The 18,553-nt window shown below is 41.1% G+C and overlaps 1 protein-coding gene across 1 annotated transcript in view; it reads left to right on the forward strand.

Annotated features, from left to right (window-relative positions):
* The first annotated feature begins 4,849 nt into the window (after window positions 1-4,849).
* The window catches only part of Adam10 (ADAM metallopeptidase domain 10), a 109,941-nt gene continuing 96,237 nt past the window's right edge, over window positions 4,850-18,553 (forward strand). The window contains exon 1 of the mRNA XM_076926232.1: window positions 4,850-5,182. Coding sequence (XP_076782347.1) covers window positions 5,128-5,182 — 55 coding nt within the window. The 5' untranslated portion in view covers window positions 4,850-5,127. The remainder of the gene's footprint in view (window positions 5,183-18,553) is intronic.

Below are 18,553 nucleotides of genomic sequence, written 5' to 3' on the forward strand. Positions count from 1 at the left end.
TTACATGAAAAGTAAAATTCTAACCAAACAGTGCATTGAGAAATGAATCACTGAGGGGATCGTCAGAGCCTCATTCTGTGGAACATGTGGGAAAGACACTCCTTCTGAAAGGTAGAACATGTGCAAAGGTGTTGAAGTGAGAAGTGGTGTGTGTTTGGGAAGTTAACTGCTGTTGAACGGCAGCACATTGCGCTGATTAAAGCCAGCCTGTTCTCCAGACAAATCGAACCTTGGCGGTTGGCTCTGCCATCCGTGAGCTTCTGACTTTGGGTGGATTACTTAAGTTATTTAAACTTCCATTTCCTTACAAATGTCAGCTCCCGTTACTCTGACTTTGCTCTTGTTTCTTTTATTTTCTTAACTCCTCCACTACCACTGGTGCTAAATTGGACTTAGGATCTCATGCACACCAGACAAACCATCTCCACTCAGCTGCATTTCCAGGGAAGAAAAGGAACGGTTGGGTTGTAGCTCAATGGTAGAATGCTATACACCAGGCACTGGGTTCAGTTCCCAGGTCTAAAAAAATACCAGACATGATGACCTATTAAGATTGGAGCTTAGAAGTTTTGAGGAGGTTGATAGGGGCTGGATAAAGTGGAGCTTACTGAGTGCAGTGTGGCTGTATAACACCAGGGAAGAGGTAGTGAACAAATATTACATATATAATTATAATAGAATCGTCTAGAATTTTATAATACTTACTATGTGCTATACATTTGTCTTGGTGCTTTACACTTGTTTCTTGAATTATTTATTTATCTCTTGTTTTTTCAAAAGAGGATTCTTCTGTGCATCCTTGGCTGTCCTAGAACTTACTCTGTATACTAGGCTGGCCTCACACTCAGAGATCCACCTGCCTCTGTTTCTCAAGCGCTAGGATTAAAGGTGTGCACCACCACGGTCCTGCTGCTTTATACCTGTTGATTTATTTAACTCTAGAGGTAGGCAGCACTAGTCTCCAATTCCACAGATCAGAAACTGAGACCTAAATGTCCTTAAAAAAAGGATTAACATTATTATTATTTTATATGTTTGGGTGTTTTGCTTGCATATATGTCTGTGCACCTGTATTCCTGGTACCCCCAGAAGCCAGAAGGTGTTGGATCCCCTGTTATTAGAGTTACAGACTGTTTTAAGCCACCACAAGGGAGCTGGGAGTTGAACCCAGGTCCTCTGAAGAGCAGCCAGTACTCTTAAACATGGAGCCATCACTCCAGCCCCTTAGACTAGATGACTTTAGCCTTAGCCAAGAGCACATGGTTTGGAAAGTGATGTGACTTAGACATAGATAGGGCTGGGGCTTGGGACAGAGGTCCAGGAAAACCAGCTGATTATATGCTAAGAACAGAGAAGAATTCAGAACAAGGCAGTCTCCAGGCTCTGTTTACATGTTACAGCCTAATCACAGTCACACGAGGGTCATACAAAAGTAACTGAGGAAGTGAAGGATAAGAAACAAACCCAAAAGATCAAGTCCTAGGACCAATAATATTTAAGAGGTAGAGAGAAGAAAGCCCCAGGGAAGACAAGGATAGAAACACAGTTCAGTGTCAGGAGGAAAGCAAGGATAGAACAAAGTCCCGGAGAACGTTGTAAGAGGGAAGATTTTGACACCAAAAAGTGTCGGATATCTGGGAGGACTGATAAGAGCTGAAGGTGTTTACTGACATTGGCAACCAGCAGATGTTTGATGGCTCAGAGCAAGAGTGTCTTTAGAAATGATGAGGTGGCATCGAATTGCTATGAATTAAAGTGAAGCTGGGAAGCAGGGGAGTTGGAGAAGGGAAATGAGCCAGTCCTGTATCTGGCTGAGCAAGAGAAAGAAATTGTATAAACCAGGGTGAAAGCAGAGAGAGAAAGTTAAAGGCTACAAGAAAGGAAAGACACAATATGACTTGATGATTTACCATGGGTGACGGATGTAGGACTTTAAGCTGATTCCATTCTCTCTCTCTCTCTCTCTCTCTCTCTCTCTCTCTCTCTCTCTCTCTCTCTCTTAAAAACATTTACTTTTGTTTTATGAGGATGAGAGTTTTGCGTGCATGTCTGTGCATCATGTGTCTGCCTGCTGCCCGCATAGACCAGAAGAGGGAGTCTTATAGCCTGTAAATGAGTTGCTGGCAGTTGTGAGCTGTCATGTGGATGCTAGGAATTGAACTCGGGGTCCTCAGGAGAGCTGCCACTGATGTGGAGCTACTGAGCCAGCTCTCTGGCCACCAGATCCTACTCTTAGTCCTGGCTCCTGAGAGAATGGAGATGCTGTTATCAGAGGAAAGGAATAGAATATATTCCCGAGTTTGAAAAATTAAAGATAATTGCTGGGCTGGAGTTGAAGTTCAGCTGTAGAGGACTGGCTCAGCACGCATACAGCCCTACATTTGATTCCTAGCTGCATGCATGGAGTTTCAATTCTCAGGAGTTAGCACCAAAAGAATCAGAAACTCAAGGTTGTCCTCTGCTTCATGGCCAATATTAGTCTTAGGTCTGTGCAGCAAGCATTTTTCTTTAATATCGCTTGCCTGATATATATGGCATTTGTTTATTAAGACAATGTCTCATTATTATAACTTTTTTTATGGGCTAGGTCTTAAAAAAGCAAAACAAGCAAAAGTGTTAATGTTAGTGTCAAAATTGTCATTATTGATGAGGTAGCAATGCTGCTGAAGTAATTCTTGGAGCAGGTGGGCTGCACAAACCTGATGACCTGAGTCACTTGGAACCCAAATAAAAATCAAGGAGAAAGCTGACTCCATAGAGTTGTTCTCTGACCTCCAAATACTTATTATGGCCATGTTACCGCCCCTCACACACCACACACACCACACACACACAACTAAAATCAAGCAATCACTGCTTTCCACTAGATATTTCCTTGAGGAAGGAAATGGTACTTATGCATTTTATTTAGCATCTAACAATTATTATCTGCTAGGCACTTGTAATTGCTTTACAATGTCAAGTAATCTGAATTTAATCCATTAAAATAGTTCCAAAATGCACTTTTCATTTTACAAGGAAAATGTCAAGGTTACAAAGACTTTTGAGATAACCTCAACAAAGTCTATCAGCTTTTAAGAGGCAGGGGTGGGAGTCAAACCCAAGTAGGTCTTTGATGAATGGCATCAATGCAGACCTTATCTGGGCACATTTTTTTTTCTACTTTCTTCTTCACTTGCGAAATGCCAGTAATGGAATTAAGCCTTTAAGCAAAGCAATAGCCCAAACTTGTAACATGAAAGTACTGTTATGTGAGAGTGTAGTGCTATCGTGTTTTGCAAAGAAAAGAAACATCTTGATGTAAATTCCAGATATTTCTTTGAATTTAAAAAGAAAATGATATTTGCCTATGATTATTAGAATTGATTATAAACAATACTGCCTAATACCAAACTTGTCACAAAGATGGATTAATAACTCAAAAAGTCAAAACTCATAGTGACGGCGAGTATATAAGGGAGAAATAGAAAGGCACATGTGATAAGCAACATGTCTGCAGGTAACTTTCCTCAGAGTAGATACTTTAAGAAAGGAAAAAGAAACAATGGCATTCAGTTATTCTGTGTTGATCTCATATACTTCAGTAGAAACGAATGGACAGAATAATCATGATGATGTGGGAACTTCTGATTGTACTATTGAGTTTAGTAATGTGAAACAAAACAACAATTCATTTCTCAAACCAATTAAAATAAGTATACTCCTTAAACGAGGTGTGACAGTGCATGGAAGATGGGAGATGGAGGATGGGAGGCAGGGGAATCAGACGTTTAAGTTTATCCTTGGCCCCATAACGACTCAAAGAATAGCCTGGGATACATTAGGTGAGAGATGGGAGATGGGGGTGGGAAAAGTATACTCATCTTTATTTCTGTTTTATTTAAAAATCACATTAAACTTAACAACGTAGGGTGTAGAAAATATATAGGGCAGAAGTAAAAGGTTTGCAATTTATTCTTATTATCAATAATATAAACTCATATTCTTTGAGTCAATCTAAGCAGAGTTAAGTATGATGTTGTAGTTTTTTTTTTCAATTATTTATTCGCTTTACATCCCGATAGCATCCCCCCCATTCTCACCCTTACAAACTCTCTTCCCAGTCTCACCCTTACAAACTCTCCTCCCATTACCCCTAAAGTTGTAGTTCTTGAATACGAATATAAAGAATCAAAGTGAGTAAATGAGAAGCCAAATACCAGTTTTGTATAAGTTGGCACGAAGGCAGTAAGAGAGAAACAGAGTAACAAAAGAGCATTTTCTGAGCTGGAGACTGAGGACCACCGGCTTTTTAAAATCATGGCTAAGGCCTAGTAGGTGACATCCGTTTGTTAGTGGTTCAGGAAATTACCCCTTTGGGTATTTTTTCTTCCTGTTGGATCTTTTCTTGTAAGTCCCCATCAGACCTGTGTATCGCGGCTAAAATCAGGGGTTGCTGGGACTGCTTTTGTTTACTTGGCAGCGGCAGCTTCAAGACAGGCAGACAGAGAAGCAAGGAAAAACCTCTCGTTTTCTGGAGGCAAAGAAGCCTAAAGCCCTTCTTGACAGCTTCGGGGTAGGGTGTGAGCACCCAGCGACAGTCCTTAACAGCTGGAAGAACCAGGTAGCACTTTCACGGGGAAAAGAGCGCTCCCGCCCGGGGCGGTGGGCGGGGCTTCGCGTGGCCCCGCCCTCCAGGGCCAATCCCAGCCCTCCGCCAGCGGACAGGAAGCAGCGGCGGGGCCTAGCGGCCCGGGCGCTCGCCTCGGCACGCATGCGCATTATGCTGGGGCTCTTGGGGGGAGCAGGGAGGGGCGAGAGGCAGGGGCGCGGCCTCGGGAGTGCATTGGGTGCCGGCGCATCACGTGGCGAGAAAGGAGGCGGAGGGCCGCGGCTCAGGGAAGGGGCTGAGACCAGGCGAAGAGCGAGGGCCGGGAAGCGGGGAAGGGAGGAAGGAAGAGGCTGAGGGGGAGGGAGGGCCCTGTTTTGGCGGAGTGGGGCGCGCGGCTGGGCCCCTGAAGTGGAGCTAGAGGGAGGCGCTTCGCCGGTGCCACTGCCGGGGAGGCTCGTCGGGACCCAGCGCCGGTCGCGGCTCCCTCAGGATCGATGCACCGCGGTTAACCCGTGAGGAGGCGGCGGCCGCGGAAGATGGTGTTGCCGACAGTGTTAATTCTGCTCCTCTCCTGGGCGGCGGGGCTGGGAGGTGAGACACGACCCCGGGCGGCGGCGGAGCGGCGGTTGGGCCGAGCGCAGCGTCGTGGAGCCGGGCCGAGCGTGTCAGGTCTCCTCAGCTTCTGTCAGCTCTCTCGGCTCGCCTCAGCCGACCCCGAGCCGCGCTCCCCGCGCGCTATTGTCCCTCGCGCACCCCGACCGCGCTCCCGCCGGCAGCGGCCCGAGCAGGCTGCGGAGCCCCGGGCCAGGCCTTCCCTGCCCCCACGGCCCGGCGGCCCTGCTCGCCCAGCTCCTCGCGCCGCTTTCCCGGGAGCCGCGGAGCCCAGGCCAGCTGTCCTCGCGCACCCGGCAGCCACCTCAGCCCTGCCCGGGTCCGAGCCCCGGGACCGCGCAGACTCGCAGCAACTTGCGAGGTTGGCAGCGCGGCGCGTGTATTGTTCTGGAAGCTAGCGAGCGACCCCGATCCGGAGCGCACCCGGGCCGGGCGCCGGTGTGCGTGTCCCACCCGAGCGCCTTCCGTCCTCATCGTGCTCCGTTCGGAGTGTTTGCGGCCAGCGCGCCGGAGGGTGTGTGTGTGTGTGGTGTCTGTCTGTCTCCTGTCTCCCTGGGGCAAGGCTTTAGTTGACTGAGGAGAAGGGGAAGCTGTTTTAGGATGCTCTTCCATCCATCTGTCTGTTTGATTTGAGTCCCTTTAGAGAAGCAGGACCGACCCTTCCTGGGCGACCCAATTTGCAGAGTTTTCTTAAACTCTCAGGTGGAGCGGAGGCACCGCGCAGTCAGAGGATTGTCAGAGCTGTGCTCCCTCCCCCTGGAAATTGGAGTTCATAGTTGCTTAAAGTTTCCTGATGCTTCGGGTTTGAGACACAGCGATACTTCATTCCCAGCGTTTCCTGTGATAGGTTGCATGATTATTTTGTTCCTATGAGAAAGGACTTTACCTTAGGTAAGCTCTTTTGCCGCCCAAGTATCTGTCTGGATAGTGCTTAGCTTAAAAGCATTGAATTGGAAACAAAACAAAAACAAACCCCCCAAAACTTCCAGGGGTGCTTTGGATAGTTGTCAGCAGCCAAATTTGATACTTCAGAAAATATCCTAGTGTTTTCTGTAGTGTATTGTCTGTGTTCGTCCCTTTGTCTCATTGACTTAAACTGCAGGGCCCAGCCTATTTTTGTCTGGCTTTCTGCTTACTCTGAAGTTGGTTTTGTGTACTCAGTTTCTGTTGTTATGTGTACTATTCATTTATTAAGTACACATGCTAGATGACAGCCACTAATAGATGCTTAATTTTTTGTTTTGTTATTGTTTTTTTAAGAACCAGGTTGCAGACCGTTTGTAAAGAGCCTCTTTATTTAACATTTGTATTTCGGTAACATGGTTTATAGCTCTGGCTGGCTATTTTTACTTTTTGTGATTATGGTCAGGAATTAGACACTGTCTTTATGAGGTAATAAAAACTAAGGTAAACATGATACACTTTGATAAGTAATGATATAAAAATGCCTTTTATTAAGGAAAACTAAAACCAATGTAGCTGGTTTGGGGTAAAAAGTAAATTAACAGTATGGTCATTGTGGGTGAAAATTTTTATTCAGCTCTTTGGAGTTTCTTTCTGTACTAATATTTCAAAGGCCAGTTTTCGTTGTGCTTCTGTTAAAAACTTAAAAAAAAAAGTTTTCACTTAAGCATTATGTCAAGTTTGTAATACTTGAGTATGTAGGTATATTTATAATTTTGGGCTGTGGGATGTAGCCCAGTGGCAGCTGCCTAGCAAGGCCATGCAAGGCTTTGGATTCAACTGCTCTGTTTAAGGCCAAAAAAATCCTCCTACGTTTATTTGTAACTTACACTATATGATATTCTTTATCTGATCTGAACCACGTATGGCTAAGTTTATACATTTTCGTGATGCTTTGCAGGCTTGTGTGAATTCAAGCTTAGAAGACATTGGCTTTAGTGCATTGGAAAGTTGAATTTTTGTGGTTAGGGTAGGTTATAGAAGTACAGAGAAGTTTAAGCTATAAACCATGTTCAGGTACAACTAAACTCTGTTGGTTGCTTTCATCTTGCCTGTTTGTTAGTCACTGTTGTGTGTGAATGTTTTTCTTCCTGCACGTAATATGAGGGGTGGGAAGCTGGAAGAAGGCAATAAAGTGCTTAAACACTAAAACAGACTTTCCTAGTTTTCCCTTCTATATTAGTGGATGTCCTGCCCAATGTTGTATTTGTAGAAAGATACCATGATAGTTTTAGAGTTTATAAAATGTCTGTATGGAAGTTTTCAAACATATGTACAAAATGTTTCTAAAAAGTTATTTGTTGCCTAGCAAAATGGCTCAGTAGGTGGGAGCATTTGCTTTGAAAGCCTGACTATCTGAATTCTATTCCCCATCCCTTGGTTGAAGGAGAGAACCAACTCCTGAAAATTGTCTTTTGACCTTCACATGCACGCCATGGTTCCTCGTGCCCTTACATATGTACACTACACACAATAATAAAAAATAAAATTATTTGGAGACATGTTAGGAATTTATTGGCACTATCCTGATTAGCCAAAGAATTTTTATGTATGTGTGGTTTTTGTTTTGAGATTCAGACTGATTATGTTTCTATCTCTAACTCCTACCTTCCTAGTAGCTGAGACTGTAGGTGAAGGCCTTTATGCATGGCTAACTGTTACTTTTAAGCATAGAAAATGTGAAAGTTAAGGTCTTTCTTTTGAAACATTATTTTATGGGCAGCGGGGAAGAACACCTTTGATCATAGCACTTGGGAGGCAGAGGCAGACAGATTACTGAGTTCAAGGCCAGCCTGGGCCACAGAGTGAGTTCCAGAAACTATGTCTTGAAAAACCAAAAAAAAAAAAAAAAAAAAAAAAAAAAAAAAAAAAAAAAAAAAGAATTATTTTGTGTACTTAAGAACTCAGAAGCTATTAGTTATAGCAACAAATTAATCCTGTAATGTTTGGTTTAAAGAAATCATCCATGTAATGAACCTTGGTATGTGGGGGGTGTGTGTGTCTGTGTGTGTCTGTGTGTGTGTGTGTGTGTGTGTGTGTGTGTGTGTGTTTTAAAAATCTGTTGTAAATGCTTTGTATGATACACATTCTACAGAAACAAACTTTTTGGATACTTAGTCCAAAGAATTTAAAATATCCAGGCTTAAGCTTTAACTGTTTGTTAGGTGTTTTGTTTTTCATCTTATGCCAGCAAGTAGGAGTATGGGAAGATAAGGTCTTTTTGTCTTCGACTGACTCAAAGGAACTTTGACTTTTTATCTTTTCAACTAGAGTTTGAGATTCCAGTACATTCTGTCATCCAAACAAGGCCAATTTCAAGTCATCCCCAGCATTAGCAGTGTTTCTTGGGTCAGTGTGCAAGACCTCTGTTGGCATGGTTGAGGGGACTGGGCATGGCAGGCACTCCTTTGTTTATGATTTGCTTTTAATAGCCTGTACCAGACCTTTGCAGATTGTACATTATTGGATCTCTTTTTCCTAAGGACTTTAACCTAAAGGGTTGATGGAGGAGTGCAAAGGACATTTCTCTCACGTTCATCATTGATCTCATAGTGTTTAGGAGTTTCTCCTTTAAATATGTTTGAAAATGTAGGCTTAAAGGAATAATTTTCAACTATCTGCCAAGTGGTGAAATAACCAAACACAAGCCAGTGGTTTTTGTTTTATTTTGGGTAGTGGGGATTAGATCTGAGGTCTCCCAAATTCTGGGCAAGTACTCTTCTACTGAACTACATTTCTAGTCTCCCCTGCCTCCAAACTGTTTTGTTTTAGACAGGGCCTCCTCAGTAAGTCCTAGGCTGGCCAGGAGCTTGATATCCTTCTGAGTAGCTGGGATTACAGGTCTGTACCAATAGGCCTGACCTACTTCAAACAAGAGAAATCTCAAAGGGTAACATTTTTAACCCATTTTTCTCTATGTACCTCCATACCTGTCTTTAAGTTTTGTTTTTCTTTCAAAACAGTATGCAACCCACACTGTCGTCAAATTTATAGTCTCCTGCCTCAGTTTACCTAGCATTGGTATTACAGGTGAACTCTACCATGTCAGACTATATAAAAACTTACTTTCTTCTGGCTGTGTGGCATATGTCTTTAATCTCAGCACTCAGGAGGCAGACACAGGTGGATCTTTGAGTCTGAGGCCAGCCTGGTCTACATCATAAGTTCCAGGACAGCCAGAGCTACATAATGAGACCTTGTCTCAAAGAAAGAATACAAACAAACAACCCAGCAACTTTCTGCTTTATTTTTTTAAATTGAAAGAGTCGCTTTTTTTTTTTTTTTTTTTTTTTTTTTTTTTTTTTTTTTTTTTTTTAAGACTTATGTGTATGGGTGTGTTTTGCTTGGTAGATTCTTCTAGAACTGGAATTACAGACAGTTGTGAACTATCATGTTGGTGCTGAGAATCATACCTGAATCCTGTGGAAGAGCAGCCAGTGGTCTGAATCAACTAGACCATCTCTTTAGCCCCTAGATAATAGTTTTCTAAAATGCATTTAGGTTTTCTGGTTTTCTTGTGAAATTTGAGGATGTTATTTTTAGGGGTTGGGGAGTGGGAGTCAGGCATGATCTTGCTGTGAAGCCCATGCTGGCCTTGACACACCACATTTGGCCTGGAGTTCTTAACTGCTCCTGCTCTGCCTCTGCCTCTCTGCCCCTCTCTGCCCCTCTCTGCCCCTCTCTGCCCCTCTCTGCCCTTCTCTGCCCCTCTCTGCCTCTCTCTCTCTGCTTCTCTCTGCCTCTCTCTGCCTCTCTGCCCCTCTCTGCCCCTCTCTGCCCCTCTCTGCCCCTCTCTGCCTCCTCTGCCTCCTCTGCCTCTGCCTCTGGAGTGTTGGTGTTACAGTTGTGTGCCATCATACCTAGCCAGGTTGTCAACTTAAGCTAGTTTCTAACTTCTCCTCCCTGTGAGAAACTAAATAAACATATTTAACACTCGCCTGTAAGGTGGAAGTTCTGATTCTTCTGTGGGATAAAGTAGATGACCTTCAGAAGTTTTATCTTTTAAGTGCATGTTTGGCTTTGAGTTTACTGCTGAGGTCACTTTGTTAGTTTCTGAACTATTGGGATATGGTACTAATGTGTTAGTTAGAGTGAGGAGGGTAGAATGGAAAGAAACCCATGAATAACCTGGAAGGCTTAGCAAAGACTATGCTCATTTGTTTAGTTATAGATAGATCATGTCCTGAGTCTGAATGGTGAATACTGTAGCTTTAAAATAATTTACTAGATTATTGATAGGAAACACATACTTTTAAATGTTTATTGTAGTGCTGTTTACTATAATAGTCCCTGTAGTAATATAAACTGTGAATTGAGAAAATGCATTTTCTCTACTTAAACTCAGTAAAAGCTAGATGGTAGAAGCTCCCATATTTGTTTTATTTATTTACTGTAAGAGCTGTGCTATAGTAACACAGTTATTCTAGTTTTGATTTTTTGTTTGTATTAAAGTTGCATAACTTTTTACCCCCCCCCTTTTTTTTTTTCTCAGCATAGAGAATTGAACAGCCTTGCCCTTGCTAGGAAAGCATTCTAATACTGAGACTTATGTCCCAACCCCTTTTTAATATTTGAACTTTAAAAAATTATGTATTTACTTTGTGTGTACATGTGCACATACTTATTTCAAGCACATGCCACAGCACACTTATGCAGGTCAGGGACCTTTGGGAAGTTCTCCTACTTTGTGGGTTCTGGGAACTAAACTCAGATTGTTAGGCTTTCACTGGTCCTTCTTCATGATTAATTTTGAGACAAGGTCTCACTAAGTTGACCAGTGTGGACTTGAACTCTGTTTGTAGACCAGAGAAGTCTTAAACTTGTAATCTTTCTCTCTCAGTAGTTTGAGTAGCTAGGACTATAGTAGGTCCAGATAAGGTTAACTCCCTGCTCCCACTCTTTTTCTCTCTTTGGTGTTGGAGACTGAACCCAGGTCATTATTAATGCATCCACAACTCTGCGTTTTAATTATAATGTTGCTGATGGTGGTGGAGGTTTTGGTTTTTTCTTTTTGTTGATACAGGCAGGCCATAATCACTGAGTTTCCCAGGATGGCTTAAAAACTCCTAGACTCAAGTAAGCTCTTGGGACTGTAGCCGTGGGATTTACAGGTATATGCTATTATGTGGGCATATATTTTTGCAGTGGTCTAGCTTAAAACAAATCTGCGTGAACCCCAGTAATATAGTTTGCATGTACAGAGACTGTCAGAGAGCAGGACAAAGGTACTTATTGGTCATCTCAACTGATGTCTTTCAGTGATAAGCATATAACTATTAACTGGGGAGATAAATTGTAAAGTAGGAAAGCCTGTAGATAGAGAAGTACATGGTGTTTTCAAGTTGGAGCCTCAGGCCCAGAATCACTGTGGCAGAGACTTCAAATAGCAGGAAATGATTTGTAGTTTGTCTGTTTTTCACATAGGCAACTCCATGTGACAAGGTTGGGTAGAGCCTTAAGGTTGTTTTAATATTTTGTTGTTGTTTAAGGAAGAGTTAATTTATTTAATACTTGCTAATACTTCTACCATGAAAGTCTAAAAAGTTGGCTTGGGGCCAGCAAGATGGTTCAGATGGATAAAAGTGCTTGTCATCAAGTCCAAGAACTTGAATCAATCCCCAAAATACACACAATGGAAGGAAAGAACTGACTCCTGTAAGTTGTACTCAGACCATATGTGTATAGAGTTGGCTTGTTCTGAAAAATAACTTAGCAATGGTATTTCTAGTGTTTTAAAAAGGTTATTTATTTATTTATTTATTTAATACGTGTGATGTATGCATGTAGTTATTATGTTTGTATAAGCACTTTGAAGAGGCCAGAGAAGGACCTCGGGTGCCATCCAGTATCATGTTCCACCGTATTCTCTAGAATAAGGTCTCTCACTGAAGTAGAAGTTTGCTGTTTTTAGCTAGACTGGCTGGCCAGAGAGCTCCTGGATTTGTACCAGGAGCCTGTACTGGCTGATAGAGGAACTACAGGTATGGACATCAGTCCTCAGATGTGTACTTGTCTGCTGGGCATTTAAGTTCAGGTCCCAGTGTTCAGACTAGCATTCTTACTCACAGAGCCATTTCCCCATCCTTAGATTGCCAATTTTTATATTAGGAAGCAATGTCAATGAGAGTGGAAAAGCTGCAATCATTTTTACCAGTTGGATCTCTAGTTATTCTCCAACAGTGAGACTTCCTTGAGTTAGTTCTTGAGGGCATAGTTCTGATCTAGGTAGACTGCAGAAATGCATTTAAGAACAGTTCCAGATAATGTGCTCTCCCTTTGCTACAGAAAGGATTCATCCTGAACCTACTACAGTTCTAGCTAAATAATGAGCAAGCTGTCCAATGAGAACCAGGGATTGTTGGGAATCTTTAATTGGTTAGAGTTTTGATGCTGCAGTTTGAGTGAGAAGAAAAGCAAAAAATACTAAATTGATCAGAGTGGAGGAATGCCAGGATGTAAGCATACAGTTACAATTATGTATTGTAGTTACAAGCGAAGTGAAATGTGGTGAAAATGTCACTTAGCTTGCTGGGACAGTTTGTGAGGTAAAGAGTGATGATGCATGTAGATTCAGAAATTAGGTTTGAGGAGACACTGTTGTTTTTGATTTTGTTAATTTAACATGTTGGAATTTATTTCTTTGGTTCTAGGTTGCCTGGTATACCTGGTTATATGCAAATTGTGAATTTACCATTTCAAACACTAGTTGGCGAAAATAATGTGATCTTTGAGTTTTAAGTGGCAGTAAGGAGAGATGCTAACTGGGCCATAAGGACCTGGACTTTCATTATTCATGTTCTGGGCCATTACTAGGAGGTGGAATGCAGTTGGTCTCCATTTTGAATGATTGGGATGTGATACAATAAGGAATAAGTTAGTTGCTTGGTGAATTGTGTGGCTTAGTCTCAGGTTAGAGTAGTTCTTGTAGAAAAAAAGATTTTAAAAGTAGTGAGGGCTGTCAAGCTGGCTCAGCAGGTAAAGGCACTGTCACTAAACCTGACAACCTGAGTTTGATCCCTGAGACTTACATGGTAGAGGAGTAAAGGAATTTCTTAAATTGTCCTCTGACAGTCACATATATTGCCCCCAACACACGCACACGCACATGTACACGCACATGCACACACACACGCACTCATGTGCACACACACACACTCATATGCACACACACACACATGCATATACACATGAAAAAGCACCGGTAAAACTTGGCAAATGTTTAATGTTAGGCTAACAAAATGTACTGAGGGCTTACTTTTGAAATGAGATCTTAGGAGCTTTTACAATGGAGAGTGGTTCTGTAATGAGGATCTAAGTTGTTGAAGTTGAAATTGTCTTGAGATTTTGATTCTAGGTAGAAGGTGGGGGTGGGTATCACAGTCTGGAACTTAATGCTATCATTCTTCTTCCTGGGGACTACTTAAGAGTTTGCATTGCTCTTTAGTTCTCTGTGGCTAGTGATTTCGGAGGTATTGTTCTAAAGAGTTAGATGATAGGAGTCTATAAATTTGGAACAGAGAGGAGCAATTAGTTTGAAGATACACAAACACATTTTTACAAAGTGATTTTTATTTTATATGTGTGAGTGGTGTGTGTGTGTGTGTGAGTGGTGTGTGTGTGTGTGTGTGTGTGTGTGTGTGTGTGTATTTGTACTGTGTGTACATCTGCTGCCTGTGAAGGCCAAAAGAGGGTATCAGACCTCCTGGGACTGGAGTTTATAGATGGTTGTGAGCCACCTGGTAGGTACTAGGAACTCACCCAAGTCCTCTGTAAGAGGAACTTGTACTATCTCTGAACCCTCTCTTTAGCTTCTATTTTTATTACTGATTTATCTTGTTTGAATTAGCCTCTAGGATTTTAGACTATGTCTGGCACTCTATTAGATGCAACTTGTGAGCTTTCTATTTTAGAAACAAGATGAGGAGAACAGGATTATCTTTAAATTTTAGGCAAATGGTTGTATTCTATTTGTGGAGCAATAGTTCCACAAATATCTTTTCATGTCTTTGCTTACATTAATAATGATTAGAGTCACATAGTCACACAAACACTTGAACTTTTGACTGAGTTTTTGGAATAACAGCAAATATCAACCTAGAAGACCAACAGATGAATGGATAAAGGAATGTATTATTTATACACAGTGGACTTTAATTCAGCTGTAAAGAAGAACCAAATTTGGGCTGGAGAGATGGCTCAGTGGTTAAGAGCACTTTTCTAGAAGTCCTGCGTTCAATTCCCAGCAACCACACATGGTGGCTCACAACCATCTGTAATGGGATCAATTCCTTCTTCTGGAGTGCCTGAAAACAGCGACAGTGTACTTGTATACATAATAAAATAAATCTTAAAAAAAACCCAAATTTGCAGGAAAATGGGTAGAACTGGAGGTTGTCATGTTAAGCAAATAAGCCACACTGAGATAACTATTGAATGTTTTCTGTCATATGCAAAATCTAGGTTTGGAGTGTACGTGTGTGAATGAGCATGTATGTATGTATGTATGTATGCATGCATGCATGTATAAAACCTCACTAGGGCTTGGGGTATACTGAGTGGGTTAGGCTGGCTGTCCAAGCAGCGAGTCACAGGGATTTGCTTGTCTCTGGCTCCACAGCACTAAGCTTACAAGCTTTCACATGTGTTCTGGGGTTCTCATGTTGATGTAGCGAACACTAAGCTATCTACACATCCCTGACTTTATTCTTAGTTTATATGTTTTAGGGCCTAGCACAAAGCCTAGCTCACATCAAGATTTATAATAAATGTTTTATTAAAATTGCAGAATTAGTGCTGGTGAAATGGCTCAGCAGGTTTAAAAAAAAAAAAGCCCGATAAGCTGTGTCCTGAATCCACAGTGAAAGGAGGTAACCAACTCCCAGAAGTTGTCCTCTGATGTCTGCCATGGTACATGGCTGTGTGCCTGCATCCCCACACTCTCTGTATACATGTACACATCATACATACAATATTAAATAAGTTAAAAAAAAAAACCCTACAGAACAACATTACTTGGTGAGTGGAGTGGATTTGTGAGGCACTTTCATTAAGCAAGGTTGTAGTCTAGTGAAATAGCCTTTGAATTGCTGTCTGTCTACAGTGTTACAGAAATAGCTTCATTATATAAAGTTAAATGTCATGATGATTTTTGTTAAAGTGGAATATTCTTGCAGTACATTAGAGAGTTTACCTTCCAATTAATACAGTGTATTATCAGAATTCCAAGTGGACAATAATAAAGATTAGGTACTTTAATCCAGAATCATTTGGCTGCTAGCCTTGGAGGTAGGTAGTCATTTGTACTTACAGATTGGTTAGGAAATTAGTAATTTGTACTTACAAATTTTAACTTTTATTTTGGGTGAAGTTGTTTAATTTTCCTGGTGACCTATAAAATCTGATTGTTTTCCAGAGTAGTAGTGCAAATCTCTTAGTAATCCAAGAGTTTTTTTCCTTCATGTATAGAGTAAGTTACAGAATAGTGATTGCCAGCCAAGTGTGACATGGGTGGAAAGTGAGGTCATGGGTATGGGTGAGGATGAAATGTAAGATAGAGAGAGGTACAGCAGCAATGAAAATTGTGGCTGGAATTTCTTGCATCTGTGTGGGAGAATAGTGGAGGTAGGTTGAAAACTTCAGTCTTTTATGAAGATTATCATCTGTACTGGTGTTATTTATTTGAAAGTATATGAAGAATCTCAGATATCTCTATATATCTCCATCCATCCATTTTGGAATTTTAAAACTTCATTTCTTAAGTGAATGGTAGAAATAGAATAGTCAGTAGATTTCAGTCATTCATATTTTGTGCCCTGTGTGATTGATTTAGTTTATAATTGTGAAAGGGTTACTCAGCTTCACTTCTGACCCAGCTATTTTTATTATTTTATTAATAAGAGTCTAGCTTATTATTTTAAAATGGATGTGTTGAAATATGCTTTTAATTATAGATATACCCTGTTATCTTGGAAGTTTCATTGTAATTGTGAAATGTAGATAGTTGATTCTAGATGATTTGACTGGTTTTTAGTGAAGAAATAGATACTGGTTTCACTTTGAAGTCATAGTGTAGAAATGGTGTGTCTAAGTGCATTAAAATACTTTGCAATATTGCTGAAATATAGGACATAGTTCTTAGAAGGATTTTTTATATGCGAGAGCATTTTTGTAAGTGCTGTGTAATATTTCAAGATCAGAGTGAATATATAGCAATATAAAAGTTTTCTTGAGGTACTGTTGATGGTTTGAAAAGAAAGATTTCAAAATGACATTGTTGACCTTAACTGTCAACGTGGCTGAATTTGGAATCACTTAGGAGACACAGCTCTGGGGATGTCTGTGAGGGTGTTTCTAGAGAGGTTTAGCTGAGGAGGGAAGACCTGAATATGGGTACTACCATTCTGTGGATTGGATCCTGGGCTGACTGAAAAGGAAAAAGCCAGAAAGGATGCTGAGCACCAGGACCCCATCTCTGCTTGCAGACTATGGATGAGTTGTGACTAGCTGCCTGACCTTCCTGCACCACATCTTCCTGTCCATGGTGGACCACACTGCCAAGCCACAGCAGTGAGAAAAGTAACTGAATACAGTGTCAAATTTTGAAATTAATGTAAGTGAAAGTATTGGAAATAGCTTGATTGCAGCTAATTCTCTTGAGGCATTAGAAATGTACCAGCTTTAGTTTGTCCTTTATCTACCCTTTCATGTATTGTAATTGAGTTTTCTATAAGTAGGAACATGTATTATGTTAATATTTTTGTTAATTTTTTTTCATTCTTACAATTGTATTAACTTTTTTGTTTGGATATAGATAGATAAAAAAATTTGTTGATATAAAGTGATACTATTAACCCACCATCTGTAGGCTAAGTAGCTAGGATTACAGGTGTGCACAGTAATGCATGGTTTACTTAGTTACTTATTTTCATGATGTTTTGCAGTACTTTGGCTGAACCCAAGGCCTCCTCACACATATAGGAAAGTGCTCTATCCTGTGGGGTTAAGTGGGTGAACTCAGTTTTTCAGGCTTGGTAGCAAGTACCATCTTACCATCCCTATGTGTGTGTGTTAACTGTGAATGTTCACAATTTCCTCTGGGCCTTTAAAGTGTTAGGTACAATGTGCATTTACTGTATACTTTATAGAAATTCAGATTTCTGAAATCTGTAACAAAGGGCAAGAAAGCAAACTGCCGCTGATAGGCTTTTCTGTGTAGATGAAATAAAGTAGCAGAAGTGAAAGATAACTGACTTGACAAAGTGCAGAGTGGAGTGATTTACTATAGTTACAGCGCTGCAGTAAAATAGCCTTAGGACTATTGCATCATTGTAGCCTCCCCTAATCAAGATGTTAGGCCATGGAGACAAATTGTAATAGTTCAAGTGGAAAGATATATGACACATGGAAAAACTTGGGGTTATCTAGAAACTTTCCTTTACCAGAACTTGTCATTTCCTACTGACCTCATGTAAGAAACACTTCACTCTGCATGCTAGGTTAAATGTTTATTTTGCTATTAACAGGAAACATTTCTACTTGGGAACACCTTTAGTAGTATTGTCTGTGTTTGGAGATAAAAGGGTTGGCAACATTTTTCTTTTTATCTCTTTTTCAGTATTGGATATCAGACTCCAGGCACTGTGGGTGTTAGGCAAGTTTGCTGCCACTGAACTATATATACCCCTGGCCTCTGGTTGGCATCTTCTGAGCCCTTCCTGTTAACTTCCTTGTTGTTCGTTGGGCCCTGCGTGGTGATGCATAAGTAGTGAGAAGAGAAGCTCTAGCTCTGTGCTGTTATGGTTTTGGTTTTACTCCTAGTCTTTAGAAGATTGTTGCTTTTTTACTTGATAGATTTAAAGGGTTTAAGCCAGGGGAAGGGTTTCATCATGGGCTATAAATTCCATGTTAAAGTTACAGCAAGCTTTTGAAAGACACATTTTTTTTTTTTTTTTTTGCTGGTAGTTAGTAGTTATTTTCTATGAACCCAGGGTAAGCTTCAAACTTGTTCTGAATAGCTGATATCAGTCACCAGTTCACTGCTACTGCCTTACTCACCCAAGTTAAAGTAATATTCTTTAATTCAGTCACTCTTCTCCCTGCGTCTGTTCCACTCAGTCTCTCTTCAGCCTAGCAGTCAGCTATCAGCCAAGAATGGTCAAAACTAGCCAGTAGCAGATTGTATACTTTGCAGTGGCTAAAGTCCCGATTTTTATTGTATGAAATTTATCTCAATTAAAAATATTTCAGTTGAGCAAACAATAACATACTCGTCAAGTAATTCACCACTCTCAGTAAAAGTTTGTGAGCTGCGAATGCCTTTGTGTTCATTTCTTTTCTAGCCAAATCTGCCCCTGTGTCAGGGCCTTTACACTGCTGGTCCTTTACATG

Source organism: Arvicanthis niloticus, chromosome 27 (genome assembly GCF_011762505.2).
Source record: "Arvicanthis niloticus isolate mArvNil1 chromosome 27, mArvNil1.pat.X, whole genome shotgun sequence".
Lineage (NCBI taxonomy): Eukaryota > Metazoa > Chordata > Mammalia > Rodentia > Muridae > Arvicanthis > Arvicanthis niloticus.